We start from the raw sequence: 19,472 nt of genomic DNA, 5'->3' as shown, positions 1-19,472 counted from the left end.
ACCTGACTGCCCTATTTCTATTCCCCAGGCACAAAACCTGAAATCATCTTACACCTTTCTCTTTCCCTTATCCTCCTCTATAACCGGTCACCAAATCCTACTGATTCTTTCTTCACAACTTTCTACATCTTTCCATTTTGACTATTACCACCTAACTCCAGGGCTTTAACAATTCACAGCCAGATAACCCCCAACTGGTTTCCTAGCCAGTGGTGTTTCTGCTTCTCCCTCTTCCATTCATCCCGCTAAATAAAGCACACTTTAACACCCCCACTCCCCATCACAAAAACCTTCCATGGCTCCCCACTGCTGACAGAACAAAGTCCAAACTCCTAGCTAGGGTCAAAGTCTATTTTCCCAGAAATACCTTTTTTCCCCAACTTGTGTCCTTGAGTAAATACGAGTGTTATTTACTGATCAGATCTACTTGGGGGCAACCTCTCACAAAAACCTTTCTATTTGGGGAGAAAAAAAAATCAGCCCAGTGTGGGGGCTCATTTCCCTTTTTGACGTTCTTTCTGTTGAACTTCCCATACTGCCAGCACTCTGATCTCTCTCTTTTTTGCTTTTGCCAACATCTGTATGAGTGGAATCCACAAATTTCTCTCGGGCTCCATCACTGGAACCGGGGCTGCTCAGTAGCAGGGGCAGGTCTGGGCTGTAAACAGGAAGTTTTTGTATTTCTGGCCACCTTGTGATTGGGCCTGGGGCCGACTGCCAGGAGACCAGAAATGAACGGTTAATCAAAACTAGTTGGGGGGGAGAGAAGGAAGAGAAAAGAGTTTATCTTGAGTTTGAGCAATCAAGCTAAACTAATGCTGCTGGCAAGGTGCATCTGTCCAGGGCTGGGGTCTTGCATGCATGTCAGGATCGCGCTGCAGAAAATGTGCTGTGGTCGCGCCCCTTTCCAACGTGAGCGGGACATTTAAATTTTTTTATTCCCCCTTTTAAGTTTCCAAGGCACCCGGAACCTCATCCCGTGGGGGAGCGATGTTAAGGGGAAGGGCAAAAAAGGCGCTGAGGTCACCAAGCCCCCTTAAATCCTTTCTTGACTCCAGTTCCCAGGACCCTCCTTCCCAATCCCCCACTCCCCTTCATCCCCTCCCACTCGGATTGCAGGGAAGAGAAGATGGCTCTTCACACTCCCTGGACTCTTCAGTAAATATCAATCAATCTTCCCGGGCAGGAGGGAGGCGGCGGGGTGGCTTCCGACAGCAACGAAAGGTCTGGGGTGGCAGGCCCGAGATCCTGGGCCCTGAGGATCCACCCTCCCCCAATACCCAGCCCTTTAGTATCCAGAGCCACCGCCGCCGCCTCCTGCACTGGGGGAAGGGTGCCAGGAGGGGGGAGGAGAGCCTTTGGGGGTGACCCTCCCTGCTGGCACTGCCGAAGTGCACCAGACGGCGAGCTCTCTCCTCCTCCTCCCCCGCGCAGACCCAAGGGGTGGGTAGCCCAGTGGGTAGCTCCGGGAAGGGCGGTGGGGTAGGGAGAGTTGAGTGGTGCAGGCCGGAAACCACCCTGCTGCAAAATCGGCCCTCTGGCCCCTCGGGCTGGTGCCCCCGCCCTCCCCGGGGCTGGCTGGCTGGCCGGCCCGGCGCATTCCTTCGGGCCAGTCCGCCCCTGTCCCCGGCGGGCGGCGCACTCTTTGTCCTTGGCCGGCCCAGGCGGGTGGACGCGTGCGCCCCCCGGGTGAAGGGAAGCGTTGGGGGGGGAGGGAGAGAGCGAGCAAGAGAGAGAGAGGGCGAACGACGGGAGTGAGCCAGCCCGGGCCGCCGGCGCGCGCCCCACAGCCAGGCAAGCGAGCACGCGCGCCGCCTCCTCCTCCCCCTCCCCTCCTCCTCCCCTTCCCTCCCGCACCCCTCCCCTTCCCTCCCAGCTCGCCGGGAACTTGCTGACTGCACCGATCGGGAGGCGAGCGGGGACAGGGGAGGCCGTAGAACTCTCGGATCTCCCCTGTTCCATCTGGGCTCCCGGGGAGCTCGCGCCCTCGCACAGCAGCGGCGCCTCCTCCTCCCCCTCTTCCCCCCTCCGCCCCCCACCCCACCCCCATTTTCTTTTCTCCCCCTCTCTTTTTTTTTTTTTTTGCAAAGGCGCTGGGCGGCGCCACCCTCCGGCCAGAGCGCCGCACTACACAACCCCCTCCGACTTTCAATGTTCCACACTCCCCGGCCAGAGCCTCCTCTGCTTCTTTTTTTTCCTCCCCCCCCCTTCCCCCCTCCCGGCTGCTTCCATTTCCTTAAGGAAGGGTTTTTTTTTTTTTCTCTCTCCCTCCCCCACATCTTAGCTGCGTGTAAGCGGGACAGGACGGCGGTGAAGGTAAAGCTGGAAGGGTTTTGGGGGGGGCGGTGAGAGATGGGGGGGCGGTTTGCAGCAGCGGCGGCGGCAGAAGCAGCAGCAGCAGCGGCGGCGGCGGCGGCGGCGGCGGCGGCGGCGGCAGGAGCAGCAGCAGCAGCGGCAGCAGCAGCCGCCGCCGGGGCGAGCTGGGGTTGGTTGGTGGGGGTAGGAGGGGGGGAGGGGGGGCAGAGGGAGCTTTGTTCTTGTTTTCAGCGCTCGCCCTGTCGGTCTCCGGGAGCCCGAGGAGCCAGGACTGACTTCACGCATCACTTGGTGCACACACCATGCTGATATTGGAGCGCTGCCTCCTACCATAACAAACCCTCTCCCTGTCCCTCCCCACAAAGGGGGCTGCAAAGCTGCATTTCCACCGCCGCCGCCGCCGCTGCTGCTGCAATTTTCTATCCAAAGCTTTTTTCTTTTATTTTTTTCTCTTTTACAAATCCTGTCCAGAGTTCTTTTTTTGGGGGGAGGGGGCTTTGTTCCTTTTTTTTTTTTTTGGCCAAAATGTCGGTCTGTAATATAAAAACTGAGCAAGAAACGGTGGCATTGGGAGGTTTGCAGAAGGTGCAGTTTGAATTTTGCTTTTCACTGTGGAGCAGCCCTATGGTGGCCAAATGAATCTTTGCTGCTGGCCGTGTAAACGAAGGAGGCTGCTTATTAGTCCCCCCCCCCTTTTTTCCTTGGGGAGGAGGGGGGAGGTATAGTGCTTAAAGGCTTAAATGCAAAGAGAAAGGGGTTGTTGCCACGTTTAGGAAGCATATGGGTGATTAACAGGACATGTTTTTCCTTCAGAGAGGGAATTTGGTAGCTCTGACCAACGTAAATGTGTAAATATTTAGACGTTATTAGTGACTTTTTAACATTTTTCAGCGAGGTCTGTTATTTACAATGTGTCATATGTTATTAATGTTCATTGCCTAAGTTCCCTGGCAAATCTGTTTCGTGCCTTCTGAGAAAGTAGACAATTGATAGATTGTCCAAGGGACGAAAAAAAATTGTGAGTGGGTTTTCCAAGTTGAGTTGTGTAAATCTTTAAATATTGGCATTCTGGTATATACATCACCTCCCTCTGTAACCTTGCAGTAACAATGAGATAAGTGTATAGACACTTTTCAAGGCTTTTCATTTAAAAGACAGATTTTAGGAAACATTTTGCAGAAAGGAATGATGTGGAATTTGTTTTTAAGGTTTAACCCCTTTTTTCTTTTCTCTTTTAAAAGTTTTCAGAGAAATAACTCGACCAAGATGTCCAGTGATAGGCAAAGGTCAGATGATGAAAGTCCAAGTACCAGCAGTGGTAGTTCAGATGCAGATCAGAGGGACCCAGCAGCACCAGAACCTGAGGAACAAGAAGAAAGAAAACCGTCTGCCACCCAGCAGAAGAAAAACACCAAACTATCTAGCAAAACCACTGCTAAGTTATCCACTAGTGCTAAAAGGTAATACCTATGAGAGGTGATTTTTTTTTGAAGTGAAGTCTATAAACTTTATTTTAAGGGGATTAGGACTTCAGTTATATTATCTCTAAATACAGAAACCAAAATACTAAGTTACAAACTTTTTTTTGGTTAAATGAAAAGTTGCCATTCCCAAGGTTGTATATGAGATAACCTTTTAAAAATGACACCTTAAAGGAAACTTCACTAATGTGTTGGCTTGAGTAAAAGAGTGTTTCTGTAGAGATATGTCATATACCCTGACCCTTGTTATTTTAGTAAATATAGTTCATGAAGGAAAACTATGTATTCTCAAATTAGGTGATGCTTTAAGGTTGCTGCTTTACTCTGTCTTATCAACTTCTGTATAATAGAAACTCAGGTCAGCAGTAACTCATAAGTTTTAGAAATCTTTTGGAATTCTGTGTGATCCTATTGACATGTAAAATGTATTAGTTTTCTCTAAAAAAAAAAAACTGTCAAGTCCTAAAAAATATTGAGCATCATTATAGCTAACTAGTCATCATCTTCAGCCTTGGAAAAGAGAGGCTTTAAAATGCTTTATACTTCTTTTTTGCATTTAGCTAGAATCATCTTGCATTTTGTTGTACAAGAGCAAATGAAACTGTGGAACGTGAGTTTTCCAGTTAAGAAGTCACTTCAGAGCTTACATTGCCCCATTGCCTGTTCAGTAGGAAAGTTGTGGGTGAATTTGACTGTTCACATTCACGTGGATCAGCAGTAGGGAAAAAAAAATCCATATTTTCATATGTTGGGTGGAAAAAAGCATTTGTTTTCTGCTGATTTATATTATGCTTTGATGGGCATGAAAAACAGATTCTACCAATGGAAATCCATCAATGTTGGTGGTGAAGTTGCAGAAGAGAGTCATTAACCCATATGATTATTCCTAGTCTCTGAAGACTTACACAGTTGTATCATTAAGCAACATTAAAGTTATTTGAAGGCAGTAATTTTTAAATGTTTGTAAAAGTACATAGAAAATGGAAAAAAATTATTTAACTTCATCGGTTTTGCAAAGTTTCAGGGATATTGTTTATGTAGTTTCACACCTATTTACCTTTTCTCTTAGTCACCTTAATCTGGAGATCATTTTCAGTGTGCAGTACTTCAAATGGTTAAAATTTGTTGACATAAATGATTCATTTTGTTGTAGCCTGTTGTCAGAGAACTTATTAAACAAACCTAAAGTCATCAAAGCATCTAACATTTTTTAAAAGAGAAAAATGGAAAGGAAAAGTCAAGTTTCTGAAGTTGACGGAAGCTACAACACATGCTTAGTTTGTAATCTGAAAATACACTTTTCAATTTGAGTACTGTACTTAGGATGTGGGAAAGAGATTCAGTTAAATGCTAAAAGTAAAAATCCTTCAAAGTGTTCATGTGATAATGTTTGTAAATTTCCACCAATTGATTTGTAAACGTTTTTAGGTTCAAAGAAACAGATAAAATATTGTCAAAACTATTTGTGTGCTCCCTGCTGTAGCTTGTTAATTCTGCCTCAGTAAAACTCGTTTAAAGTCATTGTCAGATATTCTAGTGCCTTCCCTCCTCCCTTCTTGTCTCATTTGCATATAAGCTTGAAAAGAGAATCTCTTAAGTAAAAAGTATTCTAAAATGGATGTTATTCACTTTACTTAATGCTAGTGGAAGGTTACTACCCAAATCAGGTGCCCACATCTCATTTATTTATAGTAGTAAGTAAGAAAAAAGCTGCAAAGTTTCTGTTATGGGATTTGGGTTATGCCTCTGAGAACAAAGAGGAAGCAGCCATGTTAGCATTACTGAAGGCAAAGCCAGTCTTGCATTTAACTGCATGTTGGTAGAGGGCAGTGTAATTCCCTGATTATTCTATAGACTATCTCCAATGCTTTGTGTCTGTTCTCATTTCACCAACAGAATTCAGAAAGAGCTAGCTGAAATAACCCTTGATCCACCTCCGAACTGCAGGTATGTAACAGGGATTTTTCTGTTTGTTTTTTAAATTAAGAGCAATGTGGAGAAATTAATAAATGTGCGTGGATGTTTGTTGAGCAAAACAGGCAAGCCATTTCTTTTTTGGCTTTCGTACGTGGATTATTATAAAGTAAAGATTGTCTAAGGCAAATTCAGTAACTATGAGAGGAAAAAAATATTTGATGGAACATCATGGAGTTTTGATTTGTAAATACGTTGATTTTGCTCCTCTTAAGGGAGATTGCTGTGAATGGTGCTATTTTTTTTATTGTGGTATTTGTGCTGTTGAGTGTGTCAAATTCAAAAGTATATTGTGAAAACTTCCAAAAAATTTCTAAGCTTTAAAGTTTACTGCTTTTGTGAAATCCTAACCTAACTGACCTAAGTGCAGAAAATGTGACTATAAAGTTAGAAAAATGTAAAGTACAGAGTGTAGCTGTTCCTATTGATTTATTCAGGGAAGTATGCTTGAAGGACACATTTTTTGTGCCAAGATATGTGAGTTTAGTTGTTACCAAAGCTTGTATTGTTGGATTTATTTGCATTTTAACAAATGTCTACATTACTTGGGAGAATTCTTGGTGATCTAGTAAATGTGTAGATTAAAAATAAATGAGTGTAATGGGAAGAATTACTTCTAGTGCAACCTAAGAAAGCTAAACTGAAGTAAATTAGCAGAATAAGTTTTAAAAGATAAAATTGGCTAATACTATTTTCCATTTCACTGGTCTTCCTTTTAGAGTATATTTCATTTTTAGAATGTGACTGATTTCCAATTGATCAAACTTTAGAAGTACATTCTACTGTAAATATTTCAGCAACTAGTGTTTGTATTTAAGAAAGAGTTGCTGAGGAGAAATTTTTATAGTTTTGATGTCATGATGCTTTGGTGTTCTTAGCTGTATCTTTGTTGTATCTAAAGATTTATAGTATTAAAGAGGACACCCTTCTCTGAAATCTGTGAATCATACTCCTTAGAGCAATACAATTACTTTTGTGTTTTATGTGTTAACTGGACCTTAAGATCATTGTGATCTGATCCGGACTTATCTGGTGGTGATTTTGTATGAATTATCTCTCTTCAGCAAATAAGCTTTACATTTCAGGTGAACTGAAAAGAAAAGGCATCTTTTTTTTTTTTTTTTTTTGGTAAAGTGAGGACATAGACTAGTTTTGAATAGGCAGCCTTATGTCAGAATTTACAATGTGATTTTATAGTACAGATTGTAGCCATGGTATTGACTTTTTTACCTAATAGTCTGTGGTGTCTGTAGGTGAGTTGTTAGAAGGGTTACAGTTTCTAGAATCTAAGAAAAAAGAATCTCTCTCATTTATCAATGATCTATTGGTTCAAACCATTTAAGGATTTCAAAATGGAAGGACAAGTCAGAAAAATCTCCAAAAAATAAAATTCTTACCATCTGCTAATGATATAAACTAATTTGTGTGTTTTCTTTGTATAATGTAAGAGTGTGACGTGCCCTTCAGCAATAGTTGGGTGTTAAAATAGTTAAGAAGTATATCTGACTTATAAACTCAGAAATATGTCCAAAAGTCCATTGGGAGTTATTTTAGAGAGAGCAGGAGCAGGGTTCATCGATCTTTTGACTTTCTCTCTCTGTCTCTCTCTGTCTCTCAAGATCAGGGCTTATTCAAGACAATGAAATTACTACTTCAAGTTTAATTATTAGACTAGCAAAAGTGAATCGAACTTAGGTGCTTGCTTGTGAAAAGGAACAGGTTTCCTAAACTCTACTTTCATATCACAACCTCAAGCATATGTTTAATAATGTAAACTATAAAGTATTTCCATGTTTTTTCCCCAGTTCTTTTAATGGGTAAATATCTGGGTGACACATAAGTAATACACACATACAAGTGTGTATACTACACATTTATATATTTGGATTTGTACTTTGTTTAGTTGTACATCTGCTCACTCAGATACCTCACTGAAGCACAGAGGTGTGATCCTGGGTTTTTGAAAGTTTTGTCAACAGAACCTGAGCTCTGGTAGGTCAAGCTGGAAAGGCTTTGATTGTCGGCCAGGCTTTGGTCTGCATCTTTTGTCCAAGAGCCAAGTTCAGAGAAACTCGTTACCAGAAAGTTTTGTTACTGGGTGATGACTTTTTTTTGGCCACAGAAACTCACAGTCACTCATTAGGTATGCAGGGGTTGTAGACCATTTCCATAGATTGCCCATACTGATCAATTGATGACTCTTACGTATCTAAATATGTTTCTGGGGAAAATTGAAGAGTATACTTATGCTTATGGGATCATCACTTCTAGAATGTGACCATTTGGCAAAGAGAACACATTTTTTTTAAGGTGGTGTCTAATGTGTGAGTGTTCAAATATATATTAAACTCCTGGGTTCTTCTTCACTTTCAGTGCTGAAACTGTTATTTGTAAAATTTCAGCGTATCAGTACACAATTTTTTGAAGGACTACATTGGTCCCAGTGGTAGACTTGGATGCTTGGTGGTTTAATTGGAAGAGGAGAGATTCAGGGGCTCTGACGGATATTCTTGAATTGTCTGACTTTGTTGCACTTCATTGTGTCTCGGCCTGGTAAAGTGGAGAAAGGACTGGATATGGAGTTGGCTTAAGTCTTGGATTTGCCATTTACTACCTATGTGATTCTGGGCAAGAAACTTAATCCCTCTGAGTCTGTGTCTGCCTTTATAAAATAAGGGGTTTGTGCTTCAAAAGCGCCTTCCTCTAAACCTGTGATTCTCAATGCCACATTTTGGTGTGTTGAGTTAATCCAAAGGTGTGTTGCCAATCCAGTGTCATTTGTTTTTGTCCAGGTGTGTGATTTCATCAATTTGGAAAACTTGGGTATGGAAACTCCAGCCACTGATGCAGATTTGTAACTTACAGGCTTAGAGATTTTTCTCATGGTTATGGAGAAGTTAGGACTTAGCCAATGGTCCTATAGCTAATGTATGGCAAGCAGGAATTGAACCCAGGTGTTCCTGACTCTCACTACAAACCCCTGTAGCCATTGTATCATATCGTTTGTATCTTAATAATTTAAGTTTCTCCCCGAAGAGATGAAAATTTGAATCCATATACATTCTCTGCACACTTGAATCAAATGAGAAAATTATATAAAAATTTTTTTTTAACACTAGCTGAAGTCATTACCCAAAAAGGGATGTTTCTTTACATCTCCAATTAACATTTACAAAAGTTTCTTGATTGAGTTATACAACTTTTGTAGAATCTATTCATGAGGGTCATCCTACAATAGATTTATTGAATTAACTATAATATTTTTAATTATTTTCATATATGAAAATTATTTTTGTTTTCCTGAGTGATATGAAGATATGATAAAGAGGTTCTTTCTATACTCCAAATGTTTCTGTTTCACAATTACAGTTATTGAGTGATGGAAGAACACAGGGCAGAATTACCTAGTAACTCAGTACATAGTATTTTAATAATTCTTGTCAGTGAGACTTTCAGATTTACATATCACATTTGAACCTATAGCATAAATATCCTAATATATCTAGAGGCAGAAGGAGAATTTAGGTTCTTGATAGTAATGATTCTATCATTTTTTAGATAAGGTTATACTCTATTGCCCAAATTTGTCATAAAACACTTCCATTCATGACATACATATTGATGACTATTTTAGAGGCTAACCTGTGAATATCCAATTATGACATTAAATTCTTGTACTTGTCATGCTTTCACTACAAAAACAATGGTATTTGTGGCATAGCAATGTCAATCAACAGGTATTTGATGAGTCCCTAGTATGGATTCAATAGTATTCTAGATGGTCTGGGCATTGTAAAACCATACTTAACCTTGAGCATTTACAGTATGTTTAGAATATTTAGTTTTCAGCAGAGGCACTTCTGGGCTCTGGCAGATAACCTTGAATTAGTGTGGTATTAGTGAATTAGTATGGTATTTGACCTTGATGTCAGGGAATCAAGAAGATAAGGGTCCATATCCTGTCTCTACCACATACTGTCTGTGTGACCCTGACTAAATCATTTAACCTCTCAGTGCTCCAGGCCACAAAGACTCTAAGTTGCTGAGCCAGGGCACCAGTCTGCATTGATTGAAGGAGCTTCCTACTATTGAAATCATAGGGCCAGTCTGGGGGAAAAAAAGGGAATCAAAGTGTGTCCTAACCCTGGCAGCCTTGTAACATGGCAGGTTTTTGGAATGGCACTTATAATTTAACCCTAAATTAAGCTGGTTTAAAAAACAGAAAAAGTGACAGGAATATACTTTTAAAGCTTCTTAATATATGACAGTGGAACTTTTCACACCATGAAATCTATACAGACTCAGGCAACATTTGAATGAACGTGGATATTCATAAGTCGCCAGTTACTTGACATCAGAATGACTGGCTGATTCACAGCATCTGATTATAATGTTAAGAATAGGTATACTTGAAATATCTGAAAACAGTTACTGTAATAGATGATTTGTAAATGGCCCTGTTTTTTTTGATTAAGAAACAATTAAAGCTCCAGTGGACTTGCCATGCTCTGACTGGCTGTCCTTGCCAATCAGTTAGAGATTGATTTCATTTTATATTAAGTCAATATGCTGCTTAAAGACTGTCTTGACTTCAGCACCTTGGTCCGGGTGAGCTGTTTCTCAGTGCTTCAGGACGAACCTCTGAAAAGGGGCTTCTATGTGGAATCTGAAAGGAATTGTCTTTTTGGTGATTGTGTATAATTAATTTTCTTTCCCCCTCCACTGCAATATTGTACAGTTTAATTGGATAGGTTGCTTTATTTTCTTCATTTTTTTCCCTAATTAGTTCTTACTGTATTTATTCACATGCCTGTTGTTAGATCTGAGTTTGAGCCAGGTCTTTTCATTGAATTGTGGAATCTCAGTTACAGTTCCCTGTACATTGTTGTTCAGTCATTTCAGTTGTGTCACTCTATTTGGGGTTTTCTTGGCAGAGATACTTGGAGTGGTTTTCCATTTCCTTCTCCAGCTCATTTTACAGGTGAGAAAACTGAGGCAAGTAGGGTTAAGTGACTTGACCAGGATGACACAGCTAGTAAGTATCTGAGGCTGGATTTTAATGTTTGTTGATTGCTTGATAGAAAGGGATCTTTCTGGTCATCTAATGCAGTTCCTTATTTTGTTCTTGAGAAAATTTAAGACTTTGAGAAGTTAATTCATTTGCTGAAAGTCACAGGGTAGTTCTTTTTATTGGTTCAAAATGGGGTATAAATCTGGTTGAAGGGAACATTTTGATGAGCTCACCAATAAATTTCAGAATAAACTTCAGAAGTTATAATAGTGAGAATTAATTTTATTGAAGAGTTGGTCATTGGTTCATCAGACTTAGAGGTGAAAGAGACCTTAGGGATTGTCCAGTCCAACTTTCTTTTGTAAATGAGGAAACTGAGGCCTTATACCAGAGCCAAGATTGCAGCCCAGATCCTCTGACTCAACTCCACTGCCTCTTTCACAATATACCATCTTGCTTCTTATCTTGGAGATTTTTAATAGTATATGTTTAACATAATATTATTTTTAAAACCAAATAATTGCATTTCTTTGAATGTTTAGTTCATCAGATTGCCATGGACATGGAAACTACATGCAAAGGAGTGAGATTGTACTTGTTGCATGCTTTGTTGAAAGCCCTACATCCTTTATTATGGTTTTTTTTTCCCATAATCATGCTGAACATAATGGTTTTATTCAGTAATTATTCATCTGTAGCAGTCTTCACTTTTCAGGCTCTCTGGGCCATAAATATTCACTAAAATACTTACTTAAAATATAATTATAGAAGAGATTTTTACCTATCTGGTAGGATTTGACTAGTGAATTAAGCTTTCCATTCCTACAAACAGGAAAGTGATGATCATAAAATTAAGCTTCAAAACTTTTATTTGCCAGACGTGTGAGCGTAACAGTAAGAATTAGCATTGCTTAACAATTGAGAACTACCCCCAGAATACAACTGAAAAAAGTTGCAAAAAATATTTGAGATTTTTATTATAAAAAAATTTGAGCTGAATAAAATTGAGTCCATCAGCAGCTAAGACTCTGTATTCTCTTTTAGTAATATTGTTAATCTCACTAATGTATTGCTATTTAAAACCCCCAAATTAATTCCCCTACCTGACGCAGTGAAGGCCTTGCATGTATTAGACACTCAATGAATGTTTGTTGAATTGCCTCCTTCCAGTGACAACTAAATTGGTGGCCTGCTCTAGTTCTGCTTGAAGATTTTCAGGAACTTTTAAGATCTAGAAGAACTCTTCCTGTTATTCTTACTGAGCAATGTAGTCACCAGTGTTTTCCTTGCTCCCTAAGTCTTTTTGTCAAGATGAACTGTGGAAAACTTTCGTTTTAGAGTTCTGGTGCTCAGAACAAGGAGGGCCTTGGAATCCTATAAAAGGAATGAAAAATTGTTACTTTTTCTTAATCATTTTGATAAAGTTCTTTTTTTGTTGTTTATTGTTTTGAAATTCATTAAAATCTGGAAGGAACAGGCTTGATTCTTTTGCCTTTAAGCTATTTCTAGATACTGTACTTTGGTCAAGAAAAAGATGAGGTTATTTGCATGACATTTTTATCTGTTAACCTCTCTATATCTGATGATTACCAGCAGAGAATATGCTCCCTTATCCCTTCTTCAGAAATAGTGTCTTGTCTTTCTCTTCACCCTTGCCTTACCAAAGAACATTTGTTGTTACCCGAGATGTATATTTCATTTCGTATGTAAAGCCTTAGGCATGACTGTTCCGTGCACCTGTTGAAGTTTGTCATTGCTAAATTAATGTGACCATTTTAGGGCAACATAGTTTACTACTGATGGTTAACTAATACTAGAATAGTGTATTTTGCTGCTTTATTGTACCTTTTTTTCCCGTTGTTAAGCCTGACTCTTAATGACTAACTCTAGTGTGTGTGTGCTTTTTTTTTTAATTTCAAGATTATTGCCTTTTTTTGATTTCATGCTGTTAGTTTAAAATTGTATTTGTTAACTGTTTCTGGTGGCCTGATCACAGACTTCTTTAAATAATCTTTTTCCCACTTTGATGGAATGTTAGATAATTTCATTTTTTTCTTTTTGAATTCATGATATTTTTATTGAGATTTATTATGCTTTTCCATCAAATGGCAGACTTGAGTAGATTGGGATTTTTGTATTGTTTTTTTTTTTTTAATCGCTAACATCTTGAGGTCAAAATTTATGCTGCTTTTTTTCCCTCTCGATGTGTATTAAAACACAAAGTTAAGATAGATGAGAAAATGTTCTTTCATGGTCCAGCATAGGAGCTGTGGTCTTTATGGATAAAACTCATTCTGTCTGCATTTCAAAGTATTTTTGATTAACTAATAAAATCAAAGGGTATTTGTAGGATTTCATAAAGGCTAATGTATAGCTCCCCCTCCCGCCCCCCCAAATTAACTGATCACTTGTAACCTGGGAAAAGAGAGCCTCTAAAATACACAAAGGGTTTTAGTCCAGCCTTTTTTCTGTGCTACAGGGTATGTCTCTCTTGGCTATGTGCCATGTTGATTTGCAAGAGAAAAGGAATAATGATAACATTGACATTTACATAATGTTTTAATGCACATACTTAACATCACCCGAGCCTCACTACGCCCCTGTAAGGTAGTACTTCAAGTGTTTTACAAAGCCATAGAACTTATAAATGACGGAGGAAGGGTTTGAATTCAGTTCTTTCCTGACTGAAGTCTTAGTACTGGCCATTGAAGAGCAAAAGGTGGTTGGTTTGTTTTTTTTCCCCCATCTCTAGTTTTCAAGAACTCTCAGTCCATCAGCCAAAAAACATTCATTCAGGGCTTATCACGTTGGAGTCACTGTCATAAATGTTAAGGACGCAAAGGAAGGCCTCTTCGTTCCTTGTCCTCTTGGAGTTCATGTTCTAATGTGGGAGACAGTATTAAAAACTATGTACACACAAGACCTATACCAGGTTAATGGGAGGTGATAGATGAGGGAAGGCATTGGAGGAGCTGAGGAGGCCTCACCTGGGTGTTAACTTCACTAACTATAAGTAGCTTTTCATTTCGGAATCAGCCCCTCAAGATACTCATAAAGTCTAAAGAAAATGTAAAAGTGTTGAAGAAAGTAGAAAGGGGAGACCCATGTATGAGGAAATACTGAGTCTAAGGTCTTCAAAGGAAGACTGATTGGGAAAACTTAAGCATAATCTCTACAGTTGTGATTGTGGTATATTTGGTGAACATCTGATTCAGTCCCTAACAATACTAGGGCGTGTGTGTGTGTGTGTGTGTGTGTGTGTGTGTGTATATACAACTCTTGTGATTTGATCGATTTAAGTTTGATACCAATAAAAAGAAATGATACTTACAGTAATAAATTTAGTGGAGCTCATTTCTCAAAAAGGTAGTATTTTAAAAAATGAAAAGTTATTTGGATACACTTGTGAGTGACAGAATTAACAGTTGGTTACCAAGCAAAGATGGAATAATACTTAATATTCTGAGGCTGACTTTCTCCTAGCAAGGTACATATTACTTGGGGACTCCCTCTTGGTGATAGACTACTTGGATGAATACACTAAGGTCTGACTTCTTTGTCCCTTTCTTCTGTGTACCTTTCTGTAAAGTTTTCAGTCACCCGTATAACCTATCTATCTCATAGGGTAGTTGTGAGTTTCAAATGAAATGATAACTGTAGGGGCAGCTAAGTGGCGAAGCGGATAGAATACTGGCCCTGAAGTCAGGAGGACCTGAGTTCAAATCTTGCCTCAGACCAAACTTTTGATACTTACTAGCTGCGTGACCCTGGAAGGTCACTTAACCCCAATTGCCTAAGTACAAAAAACAACAACAACAAAAAGATAACTGTAAAAGTACTTATAAAAGCATAAAATAATATGCATATACAATTTTGAATTTGTGATATAAGACAAAGACCACAAGTAGTGCAATCATCAGGTATAGATGAAGTACTTTAAAAGCATGGTAAAAGTGGAAATAAGGTTTGCTTTGGAGTGTGGAACAGAAGAGAACTGTGAAACCTGGGAGATTGCAGATTAGAATAAGGCTCCCAAACGGGCCAGTAAGTCTTCTGTCCCAGGACTGGGTGACCACTTGTCTGGTATTTTGAAGACAGGATTTCAGTTAGCGCAATGATCTGAGGACTTTTCCAACCCAGAGATTCTTTGACATGTTGTCTTTGATTTGGAGGAGTATTTTGGTGTGGTATTGGAAACTTTGGTGCCTTCCATACATTACACATAGGTCGACTGTCTTGAACAAATAATGGGTAGCAAAATTTTATCTATCTTTGCTTTTCTCCCTGGGGTGTTTTGAAGTTGTTTGTAAATTGCTTGGAGGATGGGAAACTCCTCGATATTAAGAATATATTTTAGGGAAAAACCACTTAATTATCTGGGATTTTCTGGAGTTTTTAAAGGTTATGCTTTGAAACACTGACATATACATATTCTTCTTTATCTACTGATCTTTCTAACCTGGTGGCAATTCTGTCTCAACGTTATTTTGTTATGGTCCAGATGTCTCAGAGAAACTTTTTGTATTGTCAGAGGTATTTCATGCTGATTTAGATAAGTTTTTTTTAATTGAAATATTGTTTTTTCTAAAATGTGGATATGAGATTTTCCTAGGGTGCTTTGTAAACATGAGCTGTTATTATTTTAATATGTGTAAGTTGTTTTCTTTAGTGCGTTTGGTACTTTAACACATTTAGTACATTAGCTCACTGGTCCACTTAGCAAAACACTCCTAATATATTCCAGAGTGAACTGTTGGGGTTATGTGATGCCTTTTAGATTGGTGGAAATGGTTTGAAAGGTTAGTGGTATTGTAGATTCAAATGAATATGTTGTCTTTAACCTTTAATCTGTTGTATCTGCACTTTCACCAAAATAGAGTATTGAAGAGAAAAAATGAAAAGCATTGAAATTATACTTGTACTGACAATCCATAACTTTTGTAAAAAGAGGTGAACACTCATGAGTTGCTCCTTTTACTGTCTGTTTGTGTCGTGATGGTGACGCCTCTGATGGCAGTGCTGGCATCTGTAGCCTGAAGAATAGTATCTGTGGAGTATAATTTGTTTTTAAAGTTATTTTAGCCCTGGTCCTGTTTCGACTTGGCCCTTTGTGTGTATGCCTAGTGTTTTAATTTTATGGTTAGTAGTAAAACCTTCGGATAGGATTGTGATACTCAATTCATTTTCTGGGATTTTGTCTGCTTCTGTGTTTTGGAGGTATTTCAGGCCAGATTCAGGCCAGATGTACCAGTAATGCCATTCTGAAGTTTCTTTGTTTCTTCACTATCCCAGAGCAAATATACTTTGTCATCCTGTTTAACTTCCAGTTTGTCTAGGGGAAAATAAAGACATCTCTAGTCTGAAATTACTTTTAGGGAGCATAGCTCCACATCATTTGGTCTGAATGAAAGAAAGGCCCAGGGAAACATGAATTTGTTTACTTTTTATTTTGTTTTTCTTTACTTATAAATCATCTTTTTGATCCTACCTTAACCTCTGACATCCCTGACTTTTTATAAACATCATTTGTTCATTTTCTGAGGGTGGTAATTGTAGTTAGTTTTACCTTTTACAATCTTTTAGGCCCTTTATAAATGGATTATTTTACACATTACATTGTAGTAGGTCAGGGAAGCCAAGAGAGATGATTTCAAGAAGACAGAGAGAGTGTGTGTGTGTGACTACTTTTTATTGCTTTCAAAAGTCTCCTCAGTTTATTTACTTTAAAGAAATGGAAGGCCTTGTAGAGCTCGAGCTTTTTGTGACTTTATTCACACTTCACATTTATTTTTGAGGATCATAGCCTCATTTGTTGCATCTTTGATAAATCGACCTCTTGTAATTTGGTGTGAAATCACAATTGTGGGAAATTTGGCTATGAACTGAATTGTTTGGGGGAGGCCTTGCTGTACAAACACAGACACATAGGTCCATAGAATTACAGGGATATTATTCTGTTTCATAGTCATTTTAAGGGAGGTTAATTTTACTCTCTCACCACCCCTCCGTCAATATACATCTCCAGAAGCCTTGGGCTGCTAGGAAATTTGTATGCCAAATAATCTTTTCCTCAACTTAAAATAAACAAGTTAAAGGAGAGTGATTTTTTTCATCTCCCTACCAAGATACCCTGTGCAGTGAAAAGAAGGTTGGATTTGGAGACCAAAGACTTGAATTGTGATCCAGGCTCTACACCTCATCATAGTACTTACTCTGTGACCTTAAGTTAGGAGGAAGGGGAAGGGAATAAACATTTTTATAACACCTGCTGTGTGCCAGGAACTGGGCTAAGCACTTTTACAAATATCTCTTTTGATCCTCACTATCCAGGGGGTAGGTGCTATTGTTATTCTCGTTTTTCAGTTAAGGAAACTGAGGCAAACAAAGGTTAAATGACTTGCCCTGGGTCACACAGCAAGTAGGTCTCTGAAGATGTATTTTGACTTTAGGTCTTCCTGACTACAGGCTCATTGCCAACAGCTGTTCACTTAACTTCCATCAATGAACAGGGGCTGGACCAGAGTGGGGTCTCAACCCACAGTTTAAGAAATACTGAAGGGGATTGCGAGTGGGAAAAGTTCAAGAAGCCCTGGACTAGGTCCTTTCTAACTCTGAACTTTAGGAGACTTTCAAACTTAAAGGATTTGCCTTAGGGAAACACAGATGCATAAAAAGTGAAATAGAACATTTGGTAGCAAAATACTGTAGCTGCTACATCGGTTAAACTTATCATAGCCCCTAGACCTTGTGTGAGAGATGAACACTTTCTGAAGCTGCCATTTACATGCATCTATTCATTAGCATGTTCTTCATCTTTTGTCAGGGTGTTTAGTTCATAAGATTTTAGCACTGAATAATTTGGTTATCTTTATTAGAACTACAAGTGTTTTATGTTAAAGTTAGGCTACAAGTCAAAGTGGAAGGTAAGAAATAAAATTAATTTGTCACAAAAATGAAACTCGAATGCTTTGATAGTGGAGCAGTCATATAATCTCAGTCCAATATAGGCCTTCATCTATGTCTAGTACATTATTGCAATACTAGTCATAATTCTGTAATGAAAATTTTTCCCAGGATTGCATGAAGAAACTTGGAAATGCTTATTTTATTAATGTCAGAATACTCTGTGTGTGTGTGTGTGTGTGTGTGTGTGTAAAATACAGCGTTGTGCATACCCACAACTGAGAGATTTTACTTCTTACACAATTTTTAATATATGTAACTTATATTTTCTTCCTCAAGCTATGTTTCTTATTTTTCATACCCTCTTAAACTCTGGAATCCTACAGGAAATTAAAAACACATACATATGTGGAGGCATATGCTTATGTTTAGATTTGTTTGATCTATTCATTAGTGGCTTTTACCTGTAGAAAAAAGCTCTATCTCTACATAAGATTTTTTCATGTAAGCTGCCAGCATCAGATTTTGAAATGTTTATTTATTGTCCTTCTCTTTAACCTCATTCCCACTTTATTAACCTTTTCCTGCTTCCTAGACAATTGGAGGAAGTCTATTAAAATTATTTTACTTTTAATAATTAATTGTAATTTATTAAAAATTATTTCTGTCATCCAGTATTCTCTTCTCTGTCTCCATATGAATTGAGTCTTCTACAACTACTGTCTTTATTTTTATGCTCTGTAGTTATTCCATCTATTGTAATCTGGATTTTCCACCTCCATTCTATTATAAAGTCTTACTTATAAGGGTCACCATTTGACATGCTTGTGAATTAGGAAGTTGCCTTCTTTACATTATTTTTTTATCGCTTTTCAGTTGCTTTATGATCACCTCTATTAGTATACCTTTACAAGTTGGATTTCTTCTGTTTTTCTCTCTCCCTAAAATTTGTCTTGTCTCTTCTGTTTACTTTTCTTTAATATTTCCTGATAGGTGTAGTTTGTCTCCCTTCTCTTCCTCTCCTTTCCCAAACTCTTTTTTTTTTTTTTTTTTTTTTTTTTGGCCAAACCCCTTGATCCATTCTTATTTGTAGCTTACTCAGAAATGGTTGACCAGCATTTCCATTGGCCTATTGTAAGTTTGGTTTCTTTCCTATTTTATAGGGAGACATATTCAGGTTTCACTGTATTTTCATTTTCTTTAAAAAAAAAAGGTTGGGATTGCAATTCATACAATAAAATTGAATGTAGTGTAGAAGATTGAATTGTCAGTGCTTAAAATCATAAGACTCTTGTCTAGAGGAGAGGCAGCAAAGTTCAATGAAAAAAATTATGTGCCCTCATATCATGATTATCAGTATTCATGATAGCTTCTTTTAAAATAACATCACTTGTCCCTCTGGTAACCTGCTCCTTAAACTGGATATTCTGCTGTTGTATCACATCGTGGCCATCTCCAAAGAAGAGATGCAGAAGGAGGAAAGGGGGAGAGAGCTCCCTGTTGCCCCCAAATCCATTCATTGTAATCCATTGCAAAGTCAATCAGTTCTTCACCTTACAACTTAGTCTATGAAAATAGTCATCTTACTGGTCTTCCCACTTCTGGTCTGTTCCAGCGCCAATTTTTCCCTTACAGTGCTGCCAGTTTCTTTTTGGTCTAGATCTGTGATTTTTATCTGTGTTGCCGAATTAATCTTCCCCAAAATATAGCTTTGATCATGCCATTTTCTGCTTCAGAAAACTCGGAGAGGTCCTCATCAGGTTCTTCTACCCTCTGGCCCCATCTGT

At 38.9% G+C, this 19,472-nt stretch overlaps 1 protein-coding gene across 4 annotated transcripts in view; it reads left to right on the top strand.

Annotated features, from left to right (window-relative positions):
• Positions 1–1,365: 1,365 nt before the first annotated feature.
• The window catches only part of UBE2E3 (ubiquitin conjugating enzyme E2 E3), a 99,463-nt gene continuing 81,356 nt past the window's right edge, over positions 1,366–19,472 (top strand). Inside the window, exons 1-3 of one of the 4 annotated variants that reach the window (XM_027865661.1) lie at positions 1,366–1,443; positions 3,558–3,776; positions 5,694–5,744. In XM_027865661.1, the coding sequence (XP_027721462.1) occupies positions 3,583–3,776; positions 5,694–5,744 (245 nt within the window). In that variant the 5' untranslated portion in view covers positions 1,366–1,443; positions 3,558–3,582. Of the gene's footprint in view, positions 1,444–1,709; positions 1,795–2,088; positions 2,317–2,835; positions 2,902–3,557; positions 3,777–5,693; positions 5,745–19,472 lie in introns of those variants that run through there. The other 3 variants (XM_027865659.1, XM_027865658.1, XM_027865660.1) reach the window with 3 other exon arrangements.

Source organism: Vombatus ursinus, unplaced genomic scaffold (assembly GCF_900497805.2).
Source record: "Vombatus ursinus unplaced genomic scaffold, bare-nosed wombat genome assembly UNPS02014779.1, whole genome shotgun sequence".
NCBI classification, from domain to species: domain Eukaryota; kingdom Metazoa; phylum Chordata; class Mammalia; order Diprotodontia; family Vombatidae; genus Vombatus; species Vombatus ursinus.
Note: the sequence above shows the minus strand (reverse complement) of the source record. Positions and strands in the feature narration are given on the sequence as shown.